General features: G+C 39.1%; 3 protein-coding genes across 3 annotated transcripts in view; all 3 read right to left on the bottom strand.

Annotated features, from left to right (window-relative positions):
- Window positions 1-7,590, bottom strand: part of ids (iduronate 2-sulfatase) — a 32,408-nt gene extending 24,818 nt beyond the window's left edge. Inside the window, exons 1-5 of the mRNA XM_048232027.1 lie at window positions 7,344-7,590; window positions 7,110-7,246; window positions 6,836-7,016; window positions 4,963-5,051; window positions 1,468-1,668 (exon numbers count right to left, since the gene is read on the bottom strand). Coding sequence (XP_048087984.1) covers window positions 1,468-1,668; window positions 4,963-5,051; window positions 6,836-7,016; window positions 7,110-7,246; window positions 7,344-7,413 — 678 coding nt within the window. The 5' untranslated portion in view covers window positions 7,414-7,590. The remainder of the gene's footprint in view (window positions 1-1,467; window positions 1,669-4,962; window positions 5,052-6,835; window positions 7,017-7,109; window positions 7,247-7,343) is intronic.
- A 2,473-nt stretch (window positions 7,591-10,063) lies between these two features.
- LOC125286653 (olfactory receptor class A-like protein 1) lies at window positions 10,064-11,113 on the bottom strand. Its single transcript, XM_048231871.1, has one exon. The coding sequence runs from the start codon at window positions 11,092-11,094 to the stop codon at window positions 10,138-10,140; it is 957 nt and encodes a 318-aa protein (XP_048087828.1). The 5' UTR covers window positions 11,095-11,113; the 3' UTR covers window positions 10,064-10,137.
- Window positions 11,114-20,065: 8,952 nt separating this feature from the next.
- Window positions 20,066-21,031, bottom strand: LOC125286797 (olfactory receptor class A-like protein 1). Its single transcript, XM_048232081.1, has one exon. It carries the CDS (start codon window positions 21,029-21,031, stop codon window positions 20,066-20,068), a length of 966 nt encoding a protein of 321 aa, XP_048088038.1.
- Between the last annotated feature and the right edge of the window lie 3,635 nt (window positions 21,032-24,666).

The raw sequence follows: 24,666 nt of genomic DNA, 5'->3' as shown, positions 1-24,666 counted from the left end.
AGCATCAGAGCAATACAAGGTGCGGCGTGTGAATGAATTAAAATTGGTGTGTCTCACTCATTGGGCGCCCTGTTTATGCCTATCTATATCTTCATATAGCCAATCTATACAAAATATCAGAAAATTGTATTGCATTAGGCTTACAGCCTTGTAGACAAGGCTACCAAATTAAAAGGTATGTGTTGTGGCGTGTGTCTTTCTTTCCTCCGATTGGAATTAATGAAATTACTGCACAAAGTGGAAAGGGGAAAAATTGTGAGATTTCGCCAAATTTGGTTTTACTCATTTTGAGTAGGCCTAAACTGTTCGCCAAAGGCCATCATCTCTGGCCCCAGCTTGATAAAAAAAGTAGGCTCCGATTTAGCCTAGTGTACTGTATGACTTCAACGAGGTGACCTTTAGAATCGTTCTGTAGCTTATAGTATCAATCATACTGTCGCTTGCAATGCCTCTGAATGCAGTCTGCTTCCCTGTCTACCAGTAATGCTACAGCGGACTTAAGTATAAGTATATATACTTTTTTGATCCCGTGAGGGAAATTTGGTCTCTGCATTTATCCCAATCCGTGAATTAGTGAAGCACACAGTGACGTGAAGCACACACTAATCCCGGCACAGTGAGCTGCCTGCAACAACAGCGGCGCTCGGGGAGCAGTGAGGGGTTAGGTGCCTTGCTCAAGGGCACTTAAGCCGTGCCTACTGGTCGGGGTTCGACCCTGATTTGACACGGAATGATGTTTTGTCTTGCTCTACAGGACCAGAATTCTGGAATATATACTGTATATTACACACACATATATATATATATATATATATATATATATATATATATATATATATATATATATATATATATATATATATATATATATATATATATATATATATATATATATATATATATATATATATATATATATATATATATATATATATATATGTATAAATAAAATAAATGGACTTGAAGTGAAGTTTCTTAAACAGGTGTGGTGGGATATTCAGACATGTTTCTCTATGTTTCATAATAGCAATGCTCCAACATCATAAAAATCATAAAAATATAAATAAACAAATAAATACATTTGATGTTTGATGGCTAACCTGTCCGTCACAACTCCAATTACCTATTTCAAAAACAATCATGACATCAACAATGTATGAGGTCTACTGTGAACTGGAGTTCGTCCTGTAGTTGTAGGAGTATTAAAAGAAAGTATAATTGGAACAATGGCACACCCATGGTTTTGGCAGCCGTCCGTTCGTGCGTCCAAAACCCAGCTGCTAAAAGTATAACAGAGTCTACAAGTACATGCTAAAGCAATGTAGGCAAAGTCTAAAAACAGATCTAAAAGCCAACATATTTGATCTATATCCACAAAGTTGCAGACTGTTGACAATAAGGGAAGTTATTTTAAGTTTGATTCCATAAGAAAAGCTCAGAACAACTCAGTTCTAAGGGAATACATACCTGAGGAATTCTGAATGGTATGTGTGGTTTATAGTATCCAACCGCCAAGAAAAAAGAACTTTTTGATTTTTTCATTGACTTCAACAACCTTATTGCCTCCTCAGTATTCTCAATGTCTGGCAAGGTACTGAGTGGCATTTCCGTCACATTGACAGCACAAAGAAGGTTTTCATGCAGTTTGCCATCTGGGCCTTTGCAGACCTAGACAACAAAGACAACAAATAAATTATCAACCTGCTATGTATGAAGTAGAATAAATTAATTTCTTCATTTTACTGAATCTGGAAATTCTCTATTCTCTATGTCCATCAGTAAAAATTACCTTCAGCAGTTCACAGCCTGGTGCATTGTGTCTCAAAATAAGCTCTGACTGAAATTTGATGTTAAAATTTGAAAAAAAAAAAAAAAAAAAAAAAACATTTTGCAGATGTTGATAGAACAGAGGTTAACTAGTATTATTATTATTATTTTTGAACTGTTTGAGATAAGCAATCATTTGCATACAGAACAGTGCTTTTTAGCTTTTCTGCTAATTGGATGACAATTTTTGAGCAGACAATATCAAATCAGAGAAAGACGTAGGTCCAAGTTAATATCCAGAGGTTTCAAACTCTTGAGTGTCTGAAAAGCTAAACAAACCCCTTTTCTAGTAGGCTAATTCGAACATTATTTCTTATTAATGCATTCCTTGACATTGACATGTCATCCCTAAGTTAAGTAGTGCTACTATTGATTGCATACAATATATCAAGGAAAATATTTGAAAGTGATTGTCAAAAAATAATTTATTTTCATTAGGAATGTCCATAGTTTAATAGGAAGAGGAGCTATGCTAGCTTTCTAGCTTAGTGTTAATTGTGTTTGTTTGAAAGAAGATAAGGCCAAGGAAAGTGAGAGCTGCTTTATTTGTGACAAGTATTTGAAGAACACTGACAAGAACTCAAAGTTCACTCCTTTTCCAGACTCAGAGGATACAGTTAGCAATATTTTAATTTATGCTTAAAAGAGTGCTTAAGGTGACCGTTGTCATCACAGTTCAACAAAAGTAACTAAAAGTCGTTTGTTTTTTATTTTACTATATGTCAAATATACACAGGAGAGATGTTAAATTCCTAGTGCTGTAGGGTAGGGGATTTCACACAGCGGCCAATCAACAACAAAGCCTATTTACCATCAAATTCTTCTTCCAAAGCAATGACAGTCTATTGCTCTGCATCATTAAGGCTAATTTTGAAGTCGGTGGGTGTGATTAGCCAGGAAGTGGCGATATATATCTAGAGCACCACATCGTCAGAGCGGTTCGAACCAATAATTTTCTTTGTGCAATCATGGACAGATGAGCAACAGTGCCTCGTCCATCACGTCACCTGAGCACGCTTAGGTTGATTTTTTTTGTTTGCAACAAAAGCACTGTTGCTAGAAGCTAGACATTTATATTTCGCTGTCTCGTCTGTTGTACAAGATATTGACAGCACACTAAAAAACGACCAGATTGGTGCTGTCTATCTGATTGGTTAGGTCTAGCCAATTGACTGCCGAGGCATTTCTCCCCCCTTTATCGGTTGAAACACGCCCCCATAATAACATCCCAATGGAGCAGTAGCAGACTCAAATTCTGACTAGAATTGAGTATGACTACGTCAGGCTACTGAATTATCAGTATAATGTGATCTACATATACTGCCCAGGTAGTACACAGCAAATTGTGTTTCCAGCTCCATTTGTACGGTAAAATGTACTGCAATACATCGCAATATGTATTATATTGCAACCCATGTATCTTGATGTCGCAATATGTATTGTGTCGTGAGATCCTTGCCAATACACAGCCCTACTTTTATGAACGATTTTGATGATGACTGAAGACTGTCTTTCTGGGCTCGCCATCACGTTAAGCACCATATGATTTTAAAATTGGCATCATAAGCCGCTGCTCTTAAGAAACTGTTGCTATGCTTTCATGTAGCCTATTACTATGTAGCCTACTACCCTCATACAAATGGTTCTCCGTTTAAACTGGCATACTTTGTTGAGTTTATACATTTTGTTCAGTGTAGGTGTTGTTGTGCGTGGCTGGTATGTTGTTGTAGCTCTGTACTTCGTGCTAGTTGGGGAAAAGTACCCTACAACAAAATCCTTGAAGAAACGTTTCAGTAGATAGCATTTTGTTAGCTTACATTTTGTCAATTTTACTGAGAAATATGTCACCCTTTCCTGCCTCAGCTCCAGACCGTAACGGATTGGTCGGATCATTATATGCTACAAGCCCAATTCACTTCAACTGTAGGTCGTGAGGTCAAGAGGCAGATTCAAGAGATATTGTGCATGAAATCACCACTTTATTAAATGGCCAATAGTATAAACAATGTACAAGTTTCCTTCACTAAATCTACTTTTGCAGTAATCAGTAGACGGGCTCAGCAGCAACATCTTTTCTCTTTTCCTCTCTGGCTGAGTAGCACATACTTGCTCTTGCTCAATCTATAAGCCACACTCTACGCACTTAAAGGAGCCACACCACTTTTACAAATGTCTCTACAGTCTAGGGTGACGCATCATGTTTTGTTGCCCTATCAGATTTTAGTGAGATAAAATAGTCCAGCTGATAATTAGCTTAATTAAGATGTGGAAACGGTGCCAGTGTGGAGACTTATTTTAGACAGAATTGTTTATTTATCTTTGGTTTGAAATAGCCCATTATACATTTTATTTGATATTTTTTATTATTTATTTTAGGCTTTTGTAACAACCAAAACAGAAAATGCTATCGGCAAGTACACAAATGTAAAATACTTGTACTTGGTTTGAAAAAAATAGCATCGGTGCATCCTATAAACATAAAATAGGCCCTTAGAGTGTTCATGGTATGCAAATTATGCAACGTTTAAATGGGAACTTGGCAACTATTTCAACGTAATAAACCCGTTTAGAAATCATTTGGATGGTTAAATGACCTGTTCCGGTGAAAATGGTGACTTTCCCCGCTGCGCCTAGCGTCCCCAGGCGGAAAACCAACCTTGCAACATTGAGACTACCGTCCCGGAAAGAGAAGTGAGAAACAAGAAACTAGTTTTAAATTGTGTTTCTTACCTTGTAACATCCACATAGTTCTGCCAAACTTATGCTAACCGTTCGCTAGCTTGTAAACAAATCCATGTGCTTTATCGTTACCTTTTCCCACAGTTTGAAATAGCATAATGCACAATTTCTCCAGCAGAGGGGGAAATCCTGCCAAGTTTCCCTTTAAGTCATGACCTCACAAAATTGTGAAAATGGAAGGGGAAACTTTTAAGACAAAGTGGAATATATCTACCTCTATATCTATCTATGCTATTATATTTTATTTCATACTCATGTCTATATCTACCTCAATTATAAATATCAATTAAAGCAACAAAAAAAAATATTTTAATATCAAAATTCAGCAGGAATACACAAGGCACCAGACTAACAGGGGTAGTTAGGCCTAAACATTTGGGCAAGCCTGACACTGACCTTCCTCCTTTCATAATGGAAAGAGGGAGGATGATACGGTGGTACAGACCAGCTGTACGGGTAGTCATCCGTGTGGTTGGAAACAATGCCTTTAGGATAAGCACACAAAACGGCGGTTTTCAAGCAGCCAAAACACAAGTCAAAATCCACTTGAGAAATGTTAGAAACAATACAAAATGTAGCATCAGCGTTCTAAAGGATATCAGGTGGGGTAGAACACAGAAGGGCAGCATGCATAGGACAGTACACAGCAGTATGTAACACTAGGGAGCCAAAACATTATGATTAAGTGAAATTTTACTGAGAGAGACAGTGCAAAATAGTCTAGTTAATAATTTGTTTAATTAAGATATGGAAGGCTTGTTTTAGACAGAATTGTTTTGTTTATTTTTTTTTGTTTGAAATAGCCTGCTATTATATTTTATTTCATACTCATTATTATTTATATTTATTTTAGGCATATTGTAACAATCAGAGCAGAGAAGAAAATTCATTGCAATTTTATGCTAGTTATTTTGTGGTAGAAATATCGGTACTCGGTATCGTGAGAATGCTCTAAAACCGATTTCAGTAAGAAACAATCCCTCCCACCCACATGCCGATAGGGCACCTTCATGCTGACCCATGCTGACCCTCCCAACGTGCAGGACTGAACAATGCAGGAAGTCTTTTCTGCCAGCTGCCATTAGACTGTTAAAGCTGCAGTTGGCAAGTCTGACAGATTGAGGGGACTTAGCCAAAATGTTGAATGTTTACAACTCTCATGCCCCCTACCACCGAGCACCCTCATATCAAGTTTGTGCTCGTCAGTGCTCACCAGACTGCACCAGACTGTGATTGACAGTCAGATCTCACACAGCCCTGCTCTGATTGGACCAGAATAACCGGGAGCTGTGGATTTTTGCAAAACAAATAGCAGGCTCTAGGTGGAGGTAGAACTGTGTTTTTTTCCCTAAAATCGGCTGATTTATGTTGTTCTGTCGGAGCATAGTGTCGATTTCAGTGAATATGATAAAAAAAATCTTGCCAACTGCAGCTTTAACTGTAGCCTACAATAACATTGAATCCTTTGCATGCATGTAGGCTACAAGTATTTTATCTAGGGGTCATTCCATGTCAATTCAACCAGGGCCCACGCACTTAAGTCTTAAAAAATTACCAGGTGTACCCATGTTACACACTGTAAAATTAATTTTATGTAAGATCAATACTTTCCAAGATACAGCCAGTTTTACAGGGGGTCGATTTTGTTCGGCTTCTATTTTTAAAGTTCACAAGCCCAAAGCACAAGAACTAAACCATGTAGGAGGCTCAAATTTTGCAATAGGAATAGTATGTAGCAAAATCGTCACGTTTGTTTTGGATGATCCTGCATGGTCATAGCTGTCCCTCAAAGTTGATCAAAATTTTATTGGAGTTTTTGGCTGGGCTCTGTTTAGGCCTTCAGAAGACATATTTGTACTCAACATAGGCTCTTGATTTATTTTCCTTACTGAGATGAGTAAACACTCTCACAAAAGGCTATCGGATACATTTTTAACCTTCTATTTATTAATTTCCATTTCCTTTAGCCTACAGGAAACAAGTAACTAATTTCCGATGTGTGCGCTTGTATCAATGTACCCTAAAGAGTGTATGTAGTGTTGGATGTAGGCCTATAATGTAGTGTGTGTGATCCTTGTCTGACTGAATGTAATTGCCGTAACCAAGTATCGCTATATTATATTCATTTGTTCTCTTCCTGGAATGAAGTTTCCATGAAAGCTCAAATGCAGGTTATTCCGAGCACTCCATGCCAAAGGCCGGAATTCTTTTCATTCTGAACACAGGTTGATATGGATTTAGGCCTACAATGTGAGCATAAAATGTTTACCTGGATGAAATATCTTTCCAACAGACAAGGTAGTATACCCATGGCTTCTGAAGTACTGAGGGAGCGTGGTGTAATTGCCCGAATGGACTCTCCAATAGAAATTTGAGTTATCATACAATTTCGTAGTGTCTGGCCTTCGACTTGTTAAGATTGATGTTCGACTGGGTCCACATAATGCTTGCTAAACAAAGAAAGAAACAAAGAAAGAAATGAGACTCGGGTCCAGCCTTAGCCATGACACCCTCCTACCTACATAGTGGGTTCGCACACTCACCTGAGCGTATGCATTGAAGAACACTTTGCTTTTCGATGCAAGTTGATCAATATTTGGCGATTTTACTAGTGGATCTGAGTAGCAGCCCAATGATGGTCGCAGGTCATCGGCCATAATATAAAGCACATTGAATTTGTCTGAAAATGGAATATATAGTTGATGGAAATGAAACAAACAAAAGCTTCGATTAGGCTGCAACGTGAACGAGCGTAGGCTACTTTAATCTAGGCCTACCTCTTCCCACAACTTCCAACAGGCCTATGCATATTACAAAGAGACGTGGCAGAGTCATCTTCAAAAGCATCGTTGTTGTATTCTACGTTGTTTGACGTCAATACTCATTTCCAATTTCTTCCTAAAATCGTATGCTGACTTCTTCTTCTTTTGTCATTGGAGTTTACTATGTTAGACAAGTACTGCCCTCTGCTGCATATTTCCATGAAGCACAAAACTTTTGTTTTAAATATCATGAACATGCCCCCAGAGTGTAGCGCTGTATCGCTGTAGCTGCCTGCATGTTTGCTCCTTAGCTGTTGGCTGCAGCAACTCGAGCTAGGTAAACCCGATTGTTGTAGTTTTTTCCCGTACCGACAGTAGGGTAGGCTAATCGGTGACCTCGAGAACGGAGATCTATGTGAAATCGCCAGAATTCCCTTTGCCCTTGTGTTGTAAACGTAATATTATGCAACACCTCTTAAAATGGTCTATAGCAGTGTTTCTCAAAGTGTGGTCCGCAAGCTATCCCAAGTGGCCCGCGAGCAGACGTGGTAAAATATAATAGATGAGTTGTTTGCCATATTGAACTAACTTGTATGTAAATCCAAACAGTTCTGCAACGCTGCCTATATGTAAGCTATGCCAGTTTAAATCATATGAATCCTCTGACACAATAAGCAAGGTGCAAAGACAATAAGCAAGGTGGTTCAGTGAGTAAGCTTATTGTGTAATAAACTGTTGAAGTAGGTCTACTCTTTAGCTAGGTGGTCCGTGAGGTTTTTTTTTTTATTGATTAAGTTGTCCTTGGTCTGAAAAAGTTTGAGAAACACTGGTCTATAGGCCTACTTGCCGTTCCCGGTGCTATAGCCTACTTGATAACGTGCCCTCTATGCTGCCTCTACTTGACAGTTTACTAAAGGGTGTCATTTCCAATACAGAATGCAGTGGAATTCAATGTTACATGTGTTAAATGTTTAATTAATCTGAGAAAGAAGTGCCAACATAAGTGCTCCTCTAGAGAAAAAAAATGGGATGCAGTGAAGTAAAGGGTGTCCCTACTTGCATCAATGCAGGGAAGTTTCCTAATGGATGCCCCTGCAGTGAAAAATATGTGGTTATAAACTTGAAGTTCCCTACAGGTGCCTTTCTGATGCAAGAAAAAAAAAACATGAAGTGCCCTCTTAGATAGCACTGTGGCACTATGAAGTGCCCTTTCAATGGAAGGAACAAATCCCAGTGAAATGAGTCTTCCTTATGCCCTCTAGGGAAGGTTTTCCCAATGTCAGTGCCATTATGTGTGTCTAGGGTACCGCCAAATACTTTTTTCTGTATTTTCTGCAAAGAGTAGATCAGTTCAGTAGAAATATCTAGCTGATATTTTGATGTTATCTCATCTGCACTGTCCATATTTTCATTTTCAATGGGCACTTTAGGCCAGGGCATTCGGCGTTAAAATAATAACATGAGCAGTCAAGTGACAGGAGATCCTCAGACCCTATCTCACAATGGAAAAGAAAAAAGAAAGTGGGACCAAATTCCAAAATAAAAATATGGATCTGAATGATGATGATCTGAATGAGGCCCTTTAGTCAAATAACACAGGTCATGCTGTGATGTGATAATAATGTGTGATAAACATGTGTTGTAATTGGCATCTTTTTTCACAGCAAGATACCTTGAATATGTTGATGGTTATGTTATGTATTGTAAATCTCAATCTGTCCATTTCTTTCCACAAAACCGGTGGTTATGGGGTTATTTTTCAAAATGTTCTGAGGGGGCACAGTGGCTCATGCTTGACACATCATATCATTTTGCGTGAGGTTGGGGCCCCCAAGTTCATATTCTCTGTAATTTGCGTGTAAAATGGCCTGTTTATTCCAGCCGAAGAGGTGATGTGCCGTATCATCAGTAATGGACGTCTCTTAAAAGTGATGTGTGAGTGTGCATGACATCTCATTTCTCATATCTGCCTCTCCTTGATTCCTACATCCTCCTTATATTCCTTCCTCGTTTTCTTTACAAAATGTATTAGAAACAGGGGTTAGGACACAAGGAAGGAAGGAATGAAGGGAGGGAGGATGGACAAATGTGATGCGATCTGGGAAATCCCTTGACATGGTGCAATTTTAACTTATGATTCTGATACCATCCTAGCAACATCCAAGACTTTGGGAGGATGGTATACAGGATTTTGATAGGGGACAGTGTCCAGAATGTTGGCAGGATAGTATTAAAATCTTAATATAATAAGGATTTTTGAGTGCACCATGTGAATGGTTTTCCTAGATCGCATCACAAATAGAGAAATGATCTGCAACCACAGACCTCGAGAAGGGGAAAGAGGAGGGAGCAGGGGGTTTACGTTCGGACCTTAGGTCTGCCTACTGGAGCGGCGAACAATGCACAACTAACACAATTAGTGGGCTAAAGTCAATCACACCATGAATTGTCTCCAAAAAGTACATTTCATTCATTAAATTGTGAATACATGGTTATAGTTTCACATAGGCTACATGTTATTTGTCTGGATTGGGTGAAATTGTTAAAAGAAAATACAAAATAAATCTGCACACACCAAAGTGAACTGGTTTAGTCTTGTTTACACAGGCCAAGAAGTATGACAGAAATATGAATTTGGTTTAGGCCTAATAGTGCTTAATAAGGTTTGTATACTGCAGAGTGGCCTAGTTCAGTTGGGTAAAAAGTGTCACTAAAGTACATCATGACAACACATTTCTTTGTTTTACAGAATTATTTTCACATCTCACATATATATGTTTACAAATATGGGGAAAAACAGGACAGCTTGTTAGCTGATGGTCTCCCTAGAATCCTGAGTATTAACAGAAGGCTGCTCCCGATCAATTCCTGTTGTACACATCATTCGATTCCTGACTTTCTTGTTGGATGTCATAATGAGAAAAGGGCTAAGAGAGGCATAACAGGATGAGAACCATACTCGCATGTCTGCCACCACAGGGGGCACCTGATCCACTGTCAGCATGTAGATCCAGATAATATTGTCTATGCCAAAGAATACCGTATATAGTGTCACTAGTGTGACCACTGTCTTTGCTGCACGTGTCTCCATGGCTGCACTGGCCTGACTTCGACGTATACTACGTGCCTTTTGGGCATGATGATGGAGTACCACCAGTATATAACCACTGGAGCCAAGCATGAGTCCTACAAAGACAAAGTCCCGGACTGACACAGCTACCCCATTGATCACATATGATAGGTTATCACGGAAATCCACATAACAAAAGCCAAGGTTGAGTGTGAAAGCTGGCACTGTGCCATTCCGGGGTGCAATGGAAAAAAAAGGTGCAGCAATGCAAACAGCCATGTTGATAAACCAGAGTACAGCAAATGTGGGAATGACAAGGCCAGGGAGCCTTGTCTTCAGTCTTACCCAACAAGACCCAGCTGGGGCCAACATGACAGCCTGGAAGACACTGAGCATGCAGGTGATACAGACAGAGAGGGCACGGGCAATACGGTAGGAGTAGATGACCACCTTGCAGCCAGAATCATTCAGTAAGTTACGTAAGCCAAAGACAGTCATGGTCTGGGGTACACAGCGAGTCAGCAGTAACATCAGGTTGGTAAAGGCCAGATGGCACAGGATGATGTCCACAGGTAACAGATGTGGTTCTAGGCACACAATGTGAGTGTAAGCCAGCAGCACCAGAACATTTCCCAGAATGCCTAAACCTGTCTGCAAGAGGAAGGACACTCCCTTGATGGACAAGCACAGGTCCATGGGTAACAGACCCAAATGACCTAAACAACAACGATAAAAAAGACAAATTTAAAAGAAAATTGAGAGCAATAAATGCTTTTATTTTACGGCAATCTCTAAATATGCACAGGGCTTAATCAAAAGTCTAATATAGTTTTAGTGACTGCCTGTGACTCCTGCAGACTCAACACTGACATACGCAGAGCCTAATTTTATAGTCTGTATCATACTATGGGGAATAGGAGGTTCAGAAACAAGTGTGGAAAACAAAGGTTGATTGACAATTAAAAACAACGGTACAATGGAGAGATTGTGCAGCTGCTATGGTAACCTGCGTGTGATAGGGATTGGTAGCAATACAATGGAAAATCTGTTTACTCTATGACCACTAGGCAAGGCCCTGTTCTTCATCTCATCAAGAGCAATATTATTAGTGAGAATAAATCCTATATACTACAGATTAATAAATAACTCAGTTGCCAATCAGTAACAGAAAACTGTAAGGAAGGTTGTCAAAAGTCCTCTGCTTTGCTGTTAAAGGTAAACTATGCAGTATTGGCAATTTCCTTACTGTTTTCTCGGTTTTTGCTTTTTTTTTCGCTGGCTCTGTCATGACAAACGTCTGAGAAACTCCATCGCTACCTTTTTCTAGCCGGTGCCTGGCGTGTATGTGTATTTGAATGCAGTAAAGCAATTTGTTACACTTGTTATACTTCCTGACACTGAGGCCGTCGGCCCGTTGGCCCACAGTTGCAAGGGTGGTTTTTCCGCTCACAGGCGCTGGGGGGAAGCGAGACGGCCACCATTCAACCCGAAAAAAGTCATATAACCATTCCAAGGACTCTGAAGCTGTTAAATGAAGGTAAATCTAAAAAACTTGTATATTAAGCAAAAAAACCTGCATAGTGTGCCTTTAATATTGTTCCACCTTGCATGCAGGTGACACAGACAAAGAAGGCATGGCAACATGGGTGGAGTAGATGACTGCAACCAGTATCTTTATACGTAGGTTATGTAAGCCCAAAAGAGTTCTGGTAACAACAGTGGCCTGCATTGTTTGATGGGGTGGGCTTGCTTTTGCCCACCAGCCACTGGTAGACTTTAACATCAGACCAGTACTGCAACCACTCCGCCTTTCTCCTCTAGCTCTGTGGGATTACATCTCGTCTGAACTATGGCGCCTGCTACAGTAGATGAGGACATACTTGAGCAGGAGAATGCTTCACTGTAGCTGCGCATCAGCTGCCTTCAGCAGTTTAAAGCTGTATTGTCCTCCCAAATATCCAAGGTTATCTCTGACATAATAATAATCTCTCTGAATACTGAATACATGAATTCCACCTTGTGCCACGTAGACCTTCATACCTTTTCAAAGACGTTTTTGTCATCATTTGTTCTTTGGTTATAATTAATAGCTCCTAACTAATGGAGTGGTCTCCTCCAGTTTAAATCATGTTATTGTTCAACCTCAGCTTAAGAAGCCCAGCCTTGACCCTAATGACCTAAACTCTAGGCCTATCTCTAAGTTACCAATTTTCTCATTAAATTGTGAAGACCAGCTGCCATTATGCTATAATACAGACAACAATACTGTCCTACAAAGGCAAAAGACCAGAATGTCAAACTGAGACAAATGTATTATAGGGAGAGCAATGAAAATCTGGTGACTTGTTTCCCTGATGAAGAAATGTGTGCATATACTGTACAAATTCTTGTGCTCAAAGTTGACCTTTGACCATTATTTGTCAGATACTGTACTCTGCCTTTGTATTATGTACTAAAAATAAGGAGTCGTGGAAAGGCAAAAGGCAGTAACTGACATATAATCAATATTTGCTTACCACCATATAGAAGATCATTAACTGAACACCTTCGTTAAAGTCTAATGATCATGGCATTTGTGTTAGATGACACACAATTACTTAGTTGCTATCCAGTGCTGGGAGTGCATTCAGTTGGAGTCAATGCGTAGACTAAAGAACTTTAATTTGGTGTGCAGTAAAACCAACAGGGTGACTGCAGGTAGGTGACACAAGAGTGTAGGCTACAGTATGAATAAAAACAACAACTATCTCTGTTAACCACATGAATTCCAATACAAATGTCAAGTTTTTGCCTGAAATTGCACTGTGCCTATTTACAAGGACATTGTTCCCACCTCTTTTGGGGCCTACCATCAAATGTTTGACCTAGAATATAATTTTTTCTTTCTGCCAGATTACAAGCATCTCTGAACTGACCACATTTCAGCCCTCTAGGTCACTTGATATTACTTAGAAACACAACTGAGCCCTAGCACCTGGGGCCTCATTTATAAAGTGTTCTTACGCACAGATTTGATCTTAGACCGTGCGTACGCTCAAATCCATGCCAACGCTCAGATTTATAAAAACCATCTTTGACGTGGAAAAGTGCTTATCTCCACGTCAGGTTCAAACTTGACGTACAACCATTTCCTTGTGGTAATGCCGGGGTACTGCAAGTAATCTGAGGTCTAAGTGCGATGCATTTTCAAAATTCCAAGACCAACGATCTCATGTCTTTCTTTGCCCTATGCATGATTAATATCAGAAGATTTTTAAAGACGTTTTTGGACGCAGCTTAATGTTTCATGGTTTGGCATAAAACTGCTAATGAGAACTATAGCACTTAAGAAAGTGAAAAAACGTATAGCTTACTTATTTCATAATATCTATAAAAAAAAACACCAATACCTAAGATAGAATGATTAAAACATTCTTACAGGTGATCTAGTAGTATTTAGTCTTCTCACCAATCTAATATTGACCATAAAATGTCCAATTGCCCTCGTTTAGGAGAGGAAAAGTACATTTGTGCCAGGGATGTAGTGGTAAAATAAGAAGTGGGTGAACTATGAATTCTGCAATCTCGGTGAGGTGGACTGCGCTATGCGGTATCGGATTTTTAAAAAAGGTATTCGAACATGTTTGATAATGGTGGATGGTTGCAGTATTGGGAAAAGGCCTATAGGATAGTATTGGATAATACAGTTTTGAATGTTAAAAGTGAATAAACTCTTTTGAGAGGTGGATAAACTCTAATAAGAGGTGGGTAGGCCTAAACTCTATTTCTGAAATGTCAGAGGTAGATAAACTGCGTTTACTCGCGTTTAGCCTCCACTACATCCTAATTTGCGCTCATAGGCCTATTCCCAGCTTCGTAACAGAAAGGTAATATTTGAATGTAAGCTATACAATGTAGGCTATAGATATTTTATTATTTATATTTTATTATATCATATATAGCCTACATAACAAAGAAACAGAAGTTATCCACTGAAAGCAGGGCATCTTCATATTTAGTGTTGCGTCGGAGTTGCGTAAAGAGGTGCAGAGCGCGCACCTGTTTGCTTTTTTTGACTGGCAGTGCCCAAGATCAGATTACAATACGTGAGTTGAATAATGTAGGCTAAAATATAAAGGTAAGCCTAAAGCAACAATAAAGGACAATGTTTAAGCCATTGGACATTATTGAAAGAAAACGATAGCAAAGATATGCAGAATGAATGAATAATGACCGGCGAACTAGGCTAATTTTTCAGCAAAACATATCCTAAAAGAAACGTTAAGCCTGCATGACATTTCACGCTTATAATTTAGTCCTCTGTTTTGTAGGCTAAATCAGCATATTACCCTGGGTCATATTGGAAACGTACAGTAGCCTACTGTACCATAACGTACATGATTATGCTGTAGGGCTAGAGGTCTTTCCTTCATAAGCTAGGCCTACCCATTTTATGGTCAATATTAGATTGGTGAAACACTAAATATACTAGATCACCTGTAAGAAATTTCAATCATTCTATCGTAGGTCTTGGTGTTTTTTTAGATATTATGAAATAAGTAAGCTATACATTTTTTCACTTTCTTAAGTTAAGTTATAGTTCTCATTAGCAGTTTTATGCTAAACCATAACACATTGTTCAAGCTGCGTCCAAAAATGTCTTTAAAAATCTTCTGATATTGATCATGCATATGGCAAAGAAAGACATGAGATCGTTGGTCTTGGAATTTTGATCGCACTTAGACCTCAGATTACTTGCAGTACCCCGGCATTACCACAAGGAAATGGTCGTACCTCAAGTTGGAACCTGACGTGGAGATAAGCACTTTTCCACGTCAAAGACGTTTTTTATAAATCTGAGCGTTGGCATGGATTTGAGCGTACGCACGGTCTAAGATCAAATCTGTGCGTAAGAACGCTTTATAAATGAGGCCCCTGGTCTTGTGAAGCTGTGTGCAAAAGTAGATCAATATAGAATATTCTAACTGAGAATGCCTCCAGATCTAAAATTAAAGCTTAAGTCATCAAGAACAAACCCTGAAAGTTTCATGCTTCTTTCATAAAAAGCAAGATCGTTGAGCTTAACAGCCCCACTTCTCTGGATTGTCGGCACAGAATGAATTGCTGAGTGATTTTTATTTATTTAAGTATGAATAGCTGTCATGCTGTCTAGGTATCTGTTGACTATGTTTTGGTTCTGGTGTCATAGTTGGTGTGCTGGCTATCAAGTAGACTAGCTAGCTGCAAAATATTGGGCTTGGCGAGAAAGTTTGGCAATTTCTTTTTACACAAGTGATGATGACCCTTCCCTGTGGAATGATGACTGCCCCCGTATCTATTTTCATTTCTAAATCAATATCAGCTACACAAAATGTTGCTTTATACAGGTCAGAGTCCTCACTTGACAGTTGAAATGGTGAACACCTCCAACTCTGTCTCTTCTTCAGCTTCCACATACTTTGTGTACTTCTTCTGACATCCTGCCCTGTGTAATCTTTACACCCTCTGTCTGTGCCTTGGCACGACATGGCTTTTTAATGAGTTACTTTGCAAATAGCAGATCTTTATTCATTAAAGCAAATAAAGCATACTCGTCACCTGCATTGGGTTCTCTTTATTGCTCTACTTTTTCTGAATGCCCAACAAACCATTGTTTGAAAGTAAACTTTATGTTTAGGTAATGCTGTATGCTGTGAATGATGTACATGACTGCTCAAAAAGTGTTATGATAAGATGCTTGTTTAGTATTTCAGTAATACATTCTGTATTGTGTTTCCTGTATTGTAGTTTAAATCAGTTAACAATCAATTAAATACACAACTTCTTACAGTTATAAAATATGCCCACTAGGTGGCAATCATATGGTTTATAAAGGCTAGTGTCTTGTTAATGATCATGGCCATGAGGGAATCACATGTAGCCCGCATGTAACTTGGCAGATAATGAACCAAAATGTAGTTGTATGTAACAAACACGACTTACATAAAGTCTTAATGCAACATATTTATGATGTGTGGTAACTTTCATACAAACCTGTGTTTGCTTAACGGGAGCTAATCTCTATTGCTATCATGACAAGAATTAGCAGCATGGTTAGTTATCAAACATCTCAAAGGACGCCACATACGTGTACTTAATGTTCTGAAGAGTATTCCAAGTATGTGGTTTAGTGATAAATCCGAGTAAGTTAACTCAGAGTACGTGGTAAACCTCCTACAACAAGAGCCCTATGCCATTGTTTTGTTAGGTGAATGAAGCCATATTAGAAGGTTAACTTACTCTGAGTTAACTTGTAGTAGTATGGTCAGACAAGAGCAACATTTTGGATGTCATACTACACACCATGTTTGAAGGACCAATGGCAATGTACATCACCCTAAAAATATCATACAGTGAGGTTTGGAGGTGGAGGCGTCATGGTTTAAAGGAATGATAAATGGAGTTTTTTTTTTTCCGGGAGAATCTTGGCGTCCACCAGGATGATGAGGATGAGATTTGGGTAGACCTTCTAGCAGGTCAACAATCCAAAGCATGCAGCAAAGAAAACTCACAAGAGGGACCCTTGGAATCTTCAAGATTTAAAGACCAAAAATCCAAATTGGCCAAAATAACACCTGAATACTGTGACTGATAAGTTTAGTCATACAGGAAATATATTAACGTATAAAGGCTTTTCCACAAAGTATTTAGGGAATTTCAGTAGGCACGTTCAATCTTTTTTTCTTGTTATTCCAATTTATTACTAGCCTGGGTGCCATTCTGAACTTAGTCCCGCTCACAACATTTGAGGTCGGGAAGTTTGGTCTGGCATTGCTCCATTGATCGGGCGGACCAATCAAATCAGGCTTTACGATGATGGACAGGTGAGCAACAGCGCCTGGTCTATCACGTCGTCTGAGCACGCTTAGATGTTTGAAACAAAAACGCTGTGTCTAGAAGGATACATGGTTTTTAAGACCCCATATGGAAAATGCATATTATTTAATGAGGTTTTATCACTGAAAACGATTATTTCTGAAAACTTTGGCCAAAGTTGAGATGTTGGAAAACGTGGGTGCACTTTCATCAAGGGAAATCAGCACTGTTGCATTGCGACAGGTTGCCTCGTTCGTTTGAAATCTCTGATTGACCACCTGTTCGAGGGATTTGCGACAGCCTTATCCAGCTGTTTAACATGTTTGTAGCATATCAGTGCAACAGAATTATTTTTTAAAACGGAGGGGATATAGGCTATCAGTTTTTTCCTAATAGCCTACTCTACTACGTATCTCTTAGATTTCGCTAATGAGTGTTGTAGGCTAGGAGTTATTGACGGCACTAACTTTTACAAAAGACCAGAAAACAATGTTAAGGCATTTGTGGAGAAGAAGAATGGTTCGTGTGTTTTCTTCCTACACCTCATGGTAAGCTATTTCGTTGCTCTGGTTGGTTAGGTCTATCCAATTGAGTGCATAGGCACTGTATCGGTTGAAACACGTATCGGTTGAAACACGCCCCATAATTACGTCCCAATGGAGCAGTAGGCCTATCAGACTCATATTCTGACTTGAATTGAGTATGACTACGTCAGGCTAATTTATTACACAAAACTTTTTTTTTCAGGTACTGATTTCATGAGCTGTCGTAATCATCAAGATTAAAACAAAAAATGGCTTGACATATTTCACTTTATGTGTAAAGAATTTAGAATATATGAAAGATTCCCTTTGAAATAACTTACAGTATGGGGAATTTTTTTTTTTTTTTTTTTTTTGAGATGCACCTGTACATAATATTTAGGCAATATTTATTTTAGCACAATGGACTGTCAACAAGGCATCCAAACTAATGGCAAACGACTCCCTTTAGCAGCTGGGGTGCCAATAAATGTACAGGACACTCTGTTTCTATTGTCTAGTGATGATATATGTAACATATTCTGTTCATGTTTAAGATAAGATAAGATAATCCTTTATTTGCATTGTTAGCGTCCAAGACAGTGAAGGAAACAAGACTTACAGACACCCGTCCCCCATCCCCGCCCATACATCTTCAGTAAGACATGCAAGAAATACACATTCCTTGGGCATGCTTCCCTGCACCATACCTGTTCGACCATTAACCGTATGTTATTTGCACACCTATGAAGTAGATCCATTTTGTTGGTCGTATCACACTTGTATATTAATTCGCCGAACTCGTTGTGAAGTTTAAATGAACTGTCACGTTGCATCCGAGCTGTAAAATGCAGACGTTCAGAACATTGCAACATTGTAGCATATGACGGAGGTGGATGACAGCAGGCTAAGTAAAATAGCGATGTTTCAAAACTAAAGTTCATCAGAATCTTGGGATACGCCCGCTTGACAACGGGAGAGATAGAACTAACGACTGGCCTTTGGCCGTAGCAATCATCCATTTAGAACTAAAAATGGCAGTTTGTCCTGCAAGTTGAGAAATTAGTTGATATGTGTCGGAAGAAATTCGTTCTACAAACAAGACAGTTTTAGCGATTAAAACGTTAAAATTGTAACAGGAAATGAACACAACGCAAGTGGCAACATTGGAATAAGCGGGATAATGGACTCCACGGTGGTCAGTTCACATAAATTAATGCACTACGAGGTTTAAAGGGACACCAGGCAAGCCTGATGCTTTTTCTCTACGAAACTCCCCCTCGCTCGGTCTGAAGCTCTTTTCTTTTTCTTTGCGTCTTCCGTCAAGGGTTTTCGCTGCTTCTTTGCCGGCTCTGCCATTATACACACGCTTGCCACAATCTCTAGCATTTTGTTAGCCTGCCTCTGTGCTGTAAACTGATCCTGCTTCGGTCGGCGGGTAGGATACACGAACTTGCAAGTGGGATATTCTTCCTACAGGCAGTAGGGGCGGGCGAGAGAGCCTTCATTAGCCCCGTAATGAGTCATTTAACCATATACCGACTTACGAAGATGATTAATTAACACGAAAACGTTGCCTGGTGTCCCTTTAAACGGCCCTCCGCTTCGCGTCGGGGCCGTTTTACAACCTCGACCGTGCATTAACTTCTGTGAACAGACCACCGTGTCGTCCATTATCCCTTAGCCTACTTACATTGTCCTTGTGTAATGTATAAAAAAGTAGTCAGTAAAACATTTCTAGTAGTTCAAAAGTGCCTTGTGCTCTATTGGGGTGGTGCTTATCATACAATCTAACTGCAGCAGGTAGGAAGGACCGGTGTTGTCTCTCCTTTATACACATAGGGTGTAGCAGCCACTGAAACAGCTTTTCAGTGTTGTCAGAGTGACATGCATTGGGTGACACTCTTGAGCATAGATGTCAGTTTAGCTACCATCCTGCTCTCTCCCATTATCTATATTGGGTCCAGCTTACATCCCAGTACAGCACTATTGTGTATATTGTGCCTCACAGTTCAACATAGGTTACTGTAACAAAATCAAATTCCACCAGCCTTGTTCGTGTGACTAATAATAAACAATCTATTTTTTCACATCAAAACAAGACTGCTTTTCACATTTTCACAATTTTTTTTTGTTTACATTAAATAAAAATGACTAGTCACATAAACCTGAGCTTAATAAGTACAAGCATTTTAATGTCTTAAAATGATCTGTGTCTATCATATATATATATATAAATGTCAGTACAAAAAAATGACATGATCAATTTTCTTATTGAATCCTCCACTGATATTGAAGTATGACGGATGATGTTATACAGAGGAAAGAGCCGTCTCTGTGTTTAGCAGAAGCTTCTCTTCAAGCTCACATTTCAGAAGTTTCTTGACTTTCTTGTTAGAGACAATGATGACAAAGGGGCTAACGGCAGCATACAGTGATGAGAAAAAAACACGCAAGTCTGACACCACTGATGAACTCATAGTTTCCTTTACTGTGAGTGTGTACACCCACAAACCATTGTCCACACCATAGAATATCACATACAATGTCACCAAAGTTACCACTGTAATAGCTGCCCTTCGCTCTGAGGAAAGGCTTCCTCCCCTGCTACATGTGCTCTTATGGACACTTTTGACTTGATGTGTATGATGGTAGAGGAAAAACAAAATAATTAAACTGGCTGTGGTCATGAGTGCCATGGGCAACACATCTCTGCTCACCTGGGCTGCTCCGTTGGCATCACGTGAGAGCTTTGAAGGAAAGTGCACAAAGCAGAACTGCACATTAATGCCATGCTGCATAAGGCTTGAGTTGTTTCTTGAACTTAAAGAAAAAAGGACAGCTGCTGAGCTCATGGATGTGTTGATGAGCCACAGCACTAGAAAGATGCAACCCAGGTTCCTGGCAGCGAGGGCACGGACAGCAGCCCAGCGTGACCCTGGAGCAGCAGTGCTCAGGCACTGATAAGCACTGAGCACAAATGTCAGCCAAATGGAGAGTGACCGAGATGTACGATAGAGAAATATTACCGCCTTACACCCAGTGTCGCTAAAGACGTCAGATAGCTGGAAGGTGGCAAGGCTTTCCAGAAGGCAACGCACCCCCACCACTATCAGGTTGGCAGAAGCTAGGTGCAACACGATGGCATCAGCTGGCAAGAGATGGCGCTCCTGGTAAGCCAGTCGTACAAATGCCCAGATAACTATGCTGTTACCAGGGACACCCAACAGTGTTAGAGATAGGTAGAGCAACCCACGGGTGAGTATCTCAGACTCCATTTCTGGTCATCCAGATCATTACTTTTTTTATGCAAAGCCAGGTTCCATACACAGTAGATAGCTATTCAGGTTCCATAAAGCAATGTTAGTATGACTAAGAGCAGAGGTCTTTTTTCATAATAGATTACTAAAATGCAGAAAATCTAACTTTTCTTTACATATAGCATTGCACTATATCTAAATGTATTGCAAATTATGTAGCATATCAGAGACATCTATGAATTCCTTATGGCAATTTCTTGAACTAAATGATGGCACAGCATTAAAATCACTTTGTATCTCCTTTGTATCTCCTATCTCTCCTTTTATACCCTTACAGAGAGGTACAGTGTAATGAAGTGGCATTAATTTCTTGTTTACATTTGCCAGTGATAGCTGTAAACTATCTGACTGAATGCTTCATTAATTCACACACGACCAAATAGTCTCATTAGTATCAATAACAAGACATGAGAGATGGTAAATAATCTGGGGTGTGTTTCAGTCTCTTAGTGTTCTAAGATGGCTCATAACTTAGACGTAGTGTTAATAAAAACTCTCTATGATAACACTTTAGTTAAAATTAGTATACTAATTAACCATTGTAAACACCTTAATGTAAACATAAACATTATGCATTATAACATAATTACAACATAATGCATTATAGTCTTTTCTAACTATTCATAAATAGACATGATGACTGCATGAGCTAAACATGTTTAGTATGCATGTTTTATATATATATATATATATATATATATATATATATATATATATATATATATATATATACAGCTGGAGTAGATATATAAGGAAACAGTAGGTAAAAAAGACACTGTGAAACTGCAACAGACAAATGGGAAGATTGAATTATTAAATTAATTAAAAATGAATAATCATGGAACACTAAAACATGAAACAATGACTAAAATGTTCACAGCTCTGGAGCCAGTTTCACAAAAATAGACTTTGACTATGGTTTAAGGTTAGTAGATAGTCTGACTTCATAATATACATTTAAACTAAACCATTGCACAAAGCAGTTTAGTTCTTGACTATCTTAAGTATGACTATGGTGCAATGAATTCTGGGTAAAGTAAGACACTTTTCAAAATTAAAAAACATGACCTGAGTTACCACATCTAACCAGCCGTGGCCTACTGGTTAGCGCTTCGGACATGTAACCGGAGGGTTGCTGGTTCGAACTACGACCAGGAATCCAGGAATGGCTGAAGTGCCCTTGAGCAAGGCAACTAACCCCTCACTGCTCCTCGAGCACCGCTGTTGTATCAGGCAGCTCACTGCGCCGGGATAAGTGTGTGCTTCACCTCACTGTGTGTTCACTGTGTGCTGAGTGTGTTTCACTAATTCACGGATTGGGATAAATCAGAGACCAAACTTCCCTCACAGGACCACACGGATTGGGATAAATGTAGAGACCAAATTTCCCTCACAGGATCAAAAGAGTATATATACTTATATAACCATCATATACTCAAAAGAGTATATATACTATATAACCAACTCAGGTCAGTTTTAACCAAGCAAAACATGCTTGTCTTCAGGTCAAACAAGATGAATATGGCGCATAGGTCTTTAAAAATGACATTTCAGCTATGGTATTTTCATCTTCTACAATTTATAGGTCTTCTTTTAATGTTTTTGTTTTAGATAAGCAATCATAGGCCATATTATATAGAGAGTGTTACCTTTACCTTCACTAGCTATCCACTGCGGTAGCCTACGTTAGGTCATCAGTGGTGGCTGACATATTCCCAAAGCAAATATACAATAAAATAAGGTATGTTATTAAAAATACAGTGTTATTTTATTCCATACAACAAAGTAATTGCAGAGAAAGTCAAACCTAAATGCGGCTTTAGCATAGAACGTTACAGTGAATGTTACCAACGTGCCAAGTGCTGTGAATCTGTGACGCTTCCGATATCATTAAACAGTGATATTGATTGGTTGTCAACGGTAAAAACGTCATTCTTTTCGACAATATTTTGATTTAGTAGCTACTAACTATGGTGTACCTTAAGTAGCAATGGTGCTACAGAAAAAGAATGCAGTGTTAGTTTAAAAATAGTCTGTTTCAGTGTAAGGTTTAAGACACACTTTACACCTAAACTTACGACCGACCTAATGTTGTGCTGGTGCAACTGGATGCAGAGAGGTAGCTCACCCCTCCCTTCAGTATTCCCAGAGAAACTCCACACCGTGTTTTGTGCCTTTGTTTGGGGGACAGGCTGCCCCCAATTTGTTTGTTTTCCAGTTTTCAGAGCCTGGGCTGTCTACAGAGACCATTTTTAGTGTACTCACTGGATGGACAGCTAGCAGATTGTGAGGAGATGTTTGCATTATTACATGGCTCTTCAAAATGCTGTAGAATGCTCCATTCACTTGAATGGGCCTTCCCGAAGTTCAGAGGTCTGATAATTTTGTATAACAGACCGTTGCTATGTATAACAGACTGCTGGGTTTTGTGATTCTTGTTCCTGTCTTTCATATCACTCTGCAAGTAGTCCGGTCACTTCTTGCAATGGAACTTGAGCTTAATCTCTCAAAAACTGAGTTTTTGGTGTTTCCAGCTAAAACAGCTATTCCCCGACAGATTAACATCCAGCTTGACTCAACTTCACTGACCCCAACTAGATTGGCATGTAATTGGCGTTGTAATTGATGACTGACTTAACTTCTCTGAGCATGTAGCTTCTATTCCAAAATCATGTCGGTTTATGCTTTACAACATTAGGAAGATCAGACCTTATCTGTCACAAGATTCCACACAACTTCTTGTTCAAACCATGGTCATCTCCAAGCTGGACTATTGTAATTCACTATTAGCTGGCTTACCCGCTTGTGTAATAAGATCATTACAGCTGTTTCAGAATGGTGGAGCACGTCTGGTCTTCAATCAGCCAAAGAGGACACATGTACCCCCTCTCCTAGTTACTCTCCATTGGCTCCCTATAATAGGCAGAATTGAATTTAAATTTCTCACTTTGGCCTATAGGACACTGACTGGATCTGCTCCTAGTTACTTTAATTCAATAATCAAGGCGTACATCCCCAACCGCCAACTGCGGTCTTCTGATGAGCGTCTGTTATGTCGACCAGTCATAAACACTAGGTCTAATTCAAGACTCTTTTCCTCAGTAGTTCCATGTTGGTGGAATGAGTTGCCCAGTGCTTTCCGTTCCTGTGGTAGTTTTGGGTCATTTAAGAGGGGTCTAAAGACATTCCTGTTCAGCATGCACTTTGTTCTTTAAGCGCTTCTTATGCGTTATGGTTTGTGTAATATGTTTTTTTATTTCCATTAGGCTGTTGATTAATTTGGCATTATTGTTTATTATTGATATTCTCCTTAATATAGTCTTACCATGTCATTTGTTTTTTTTTATTATTGATTGAATGGACATTATTGTTTATTATTGGTTTTTCCCTCATTCATTTATTGGTTTTTCCCTCATTCATTGCTTATTTTCTTAGGCTATTGATTGAATTGATATTGTTGTTTATTATTGCTATTCTCCTTATTATAGTTTGACCAACATTCTAATCTGTCCCCTGTTAAATTTGAAATATTATGTTGTTTTTGTATTTGTGTGTCGCTTTGGACGAAGGCGTCTGCAAAATCCCATAACCAT

Source organism: Alosa alosa, chromosome 21 (assembly GCF_017589495.1).
Source record: "Alosa alosa isolate M-15738 ecotype Scorff River chromosome 21, AALO_Geno_1.1, whole genome shotgun sequence".
Classification (NCBI taxonomy): domain Eukaryota; kingdom Metazoa; phylum Chordata; class Actinopteri; order Clupeiformes; family Clupeidae; genus Alosa; species Alosa alosa.
The sequence above is the reverse complement of the archived record's forward strand: the minus strand, read 5'-3'. Positions and strand labels throughout refer to the sequence as shown.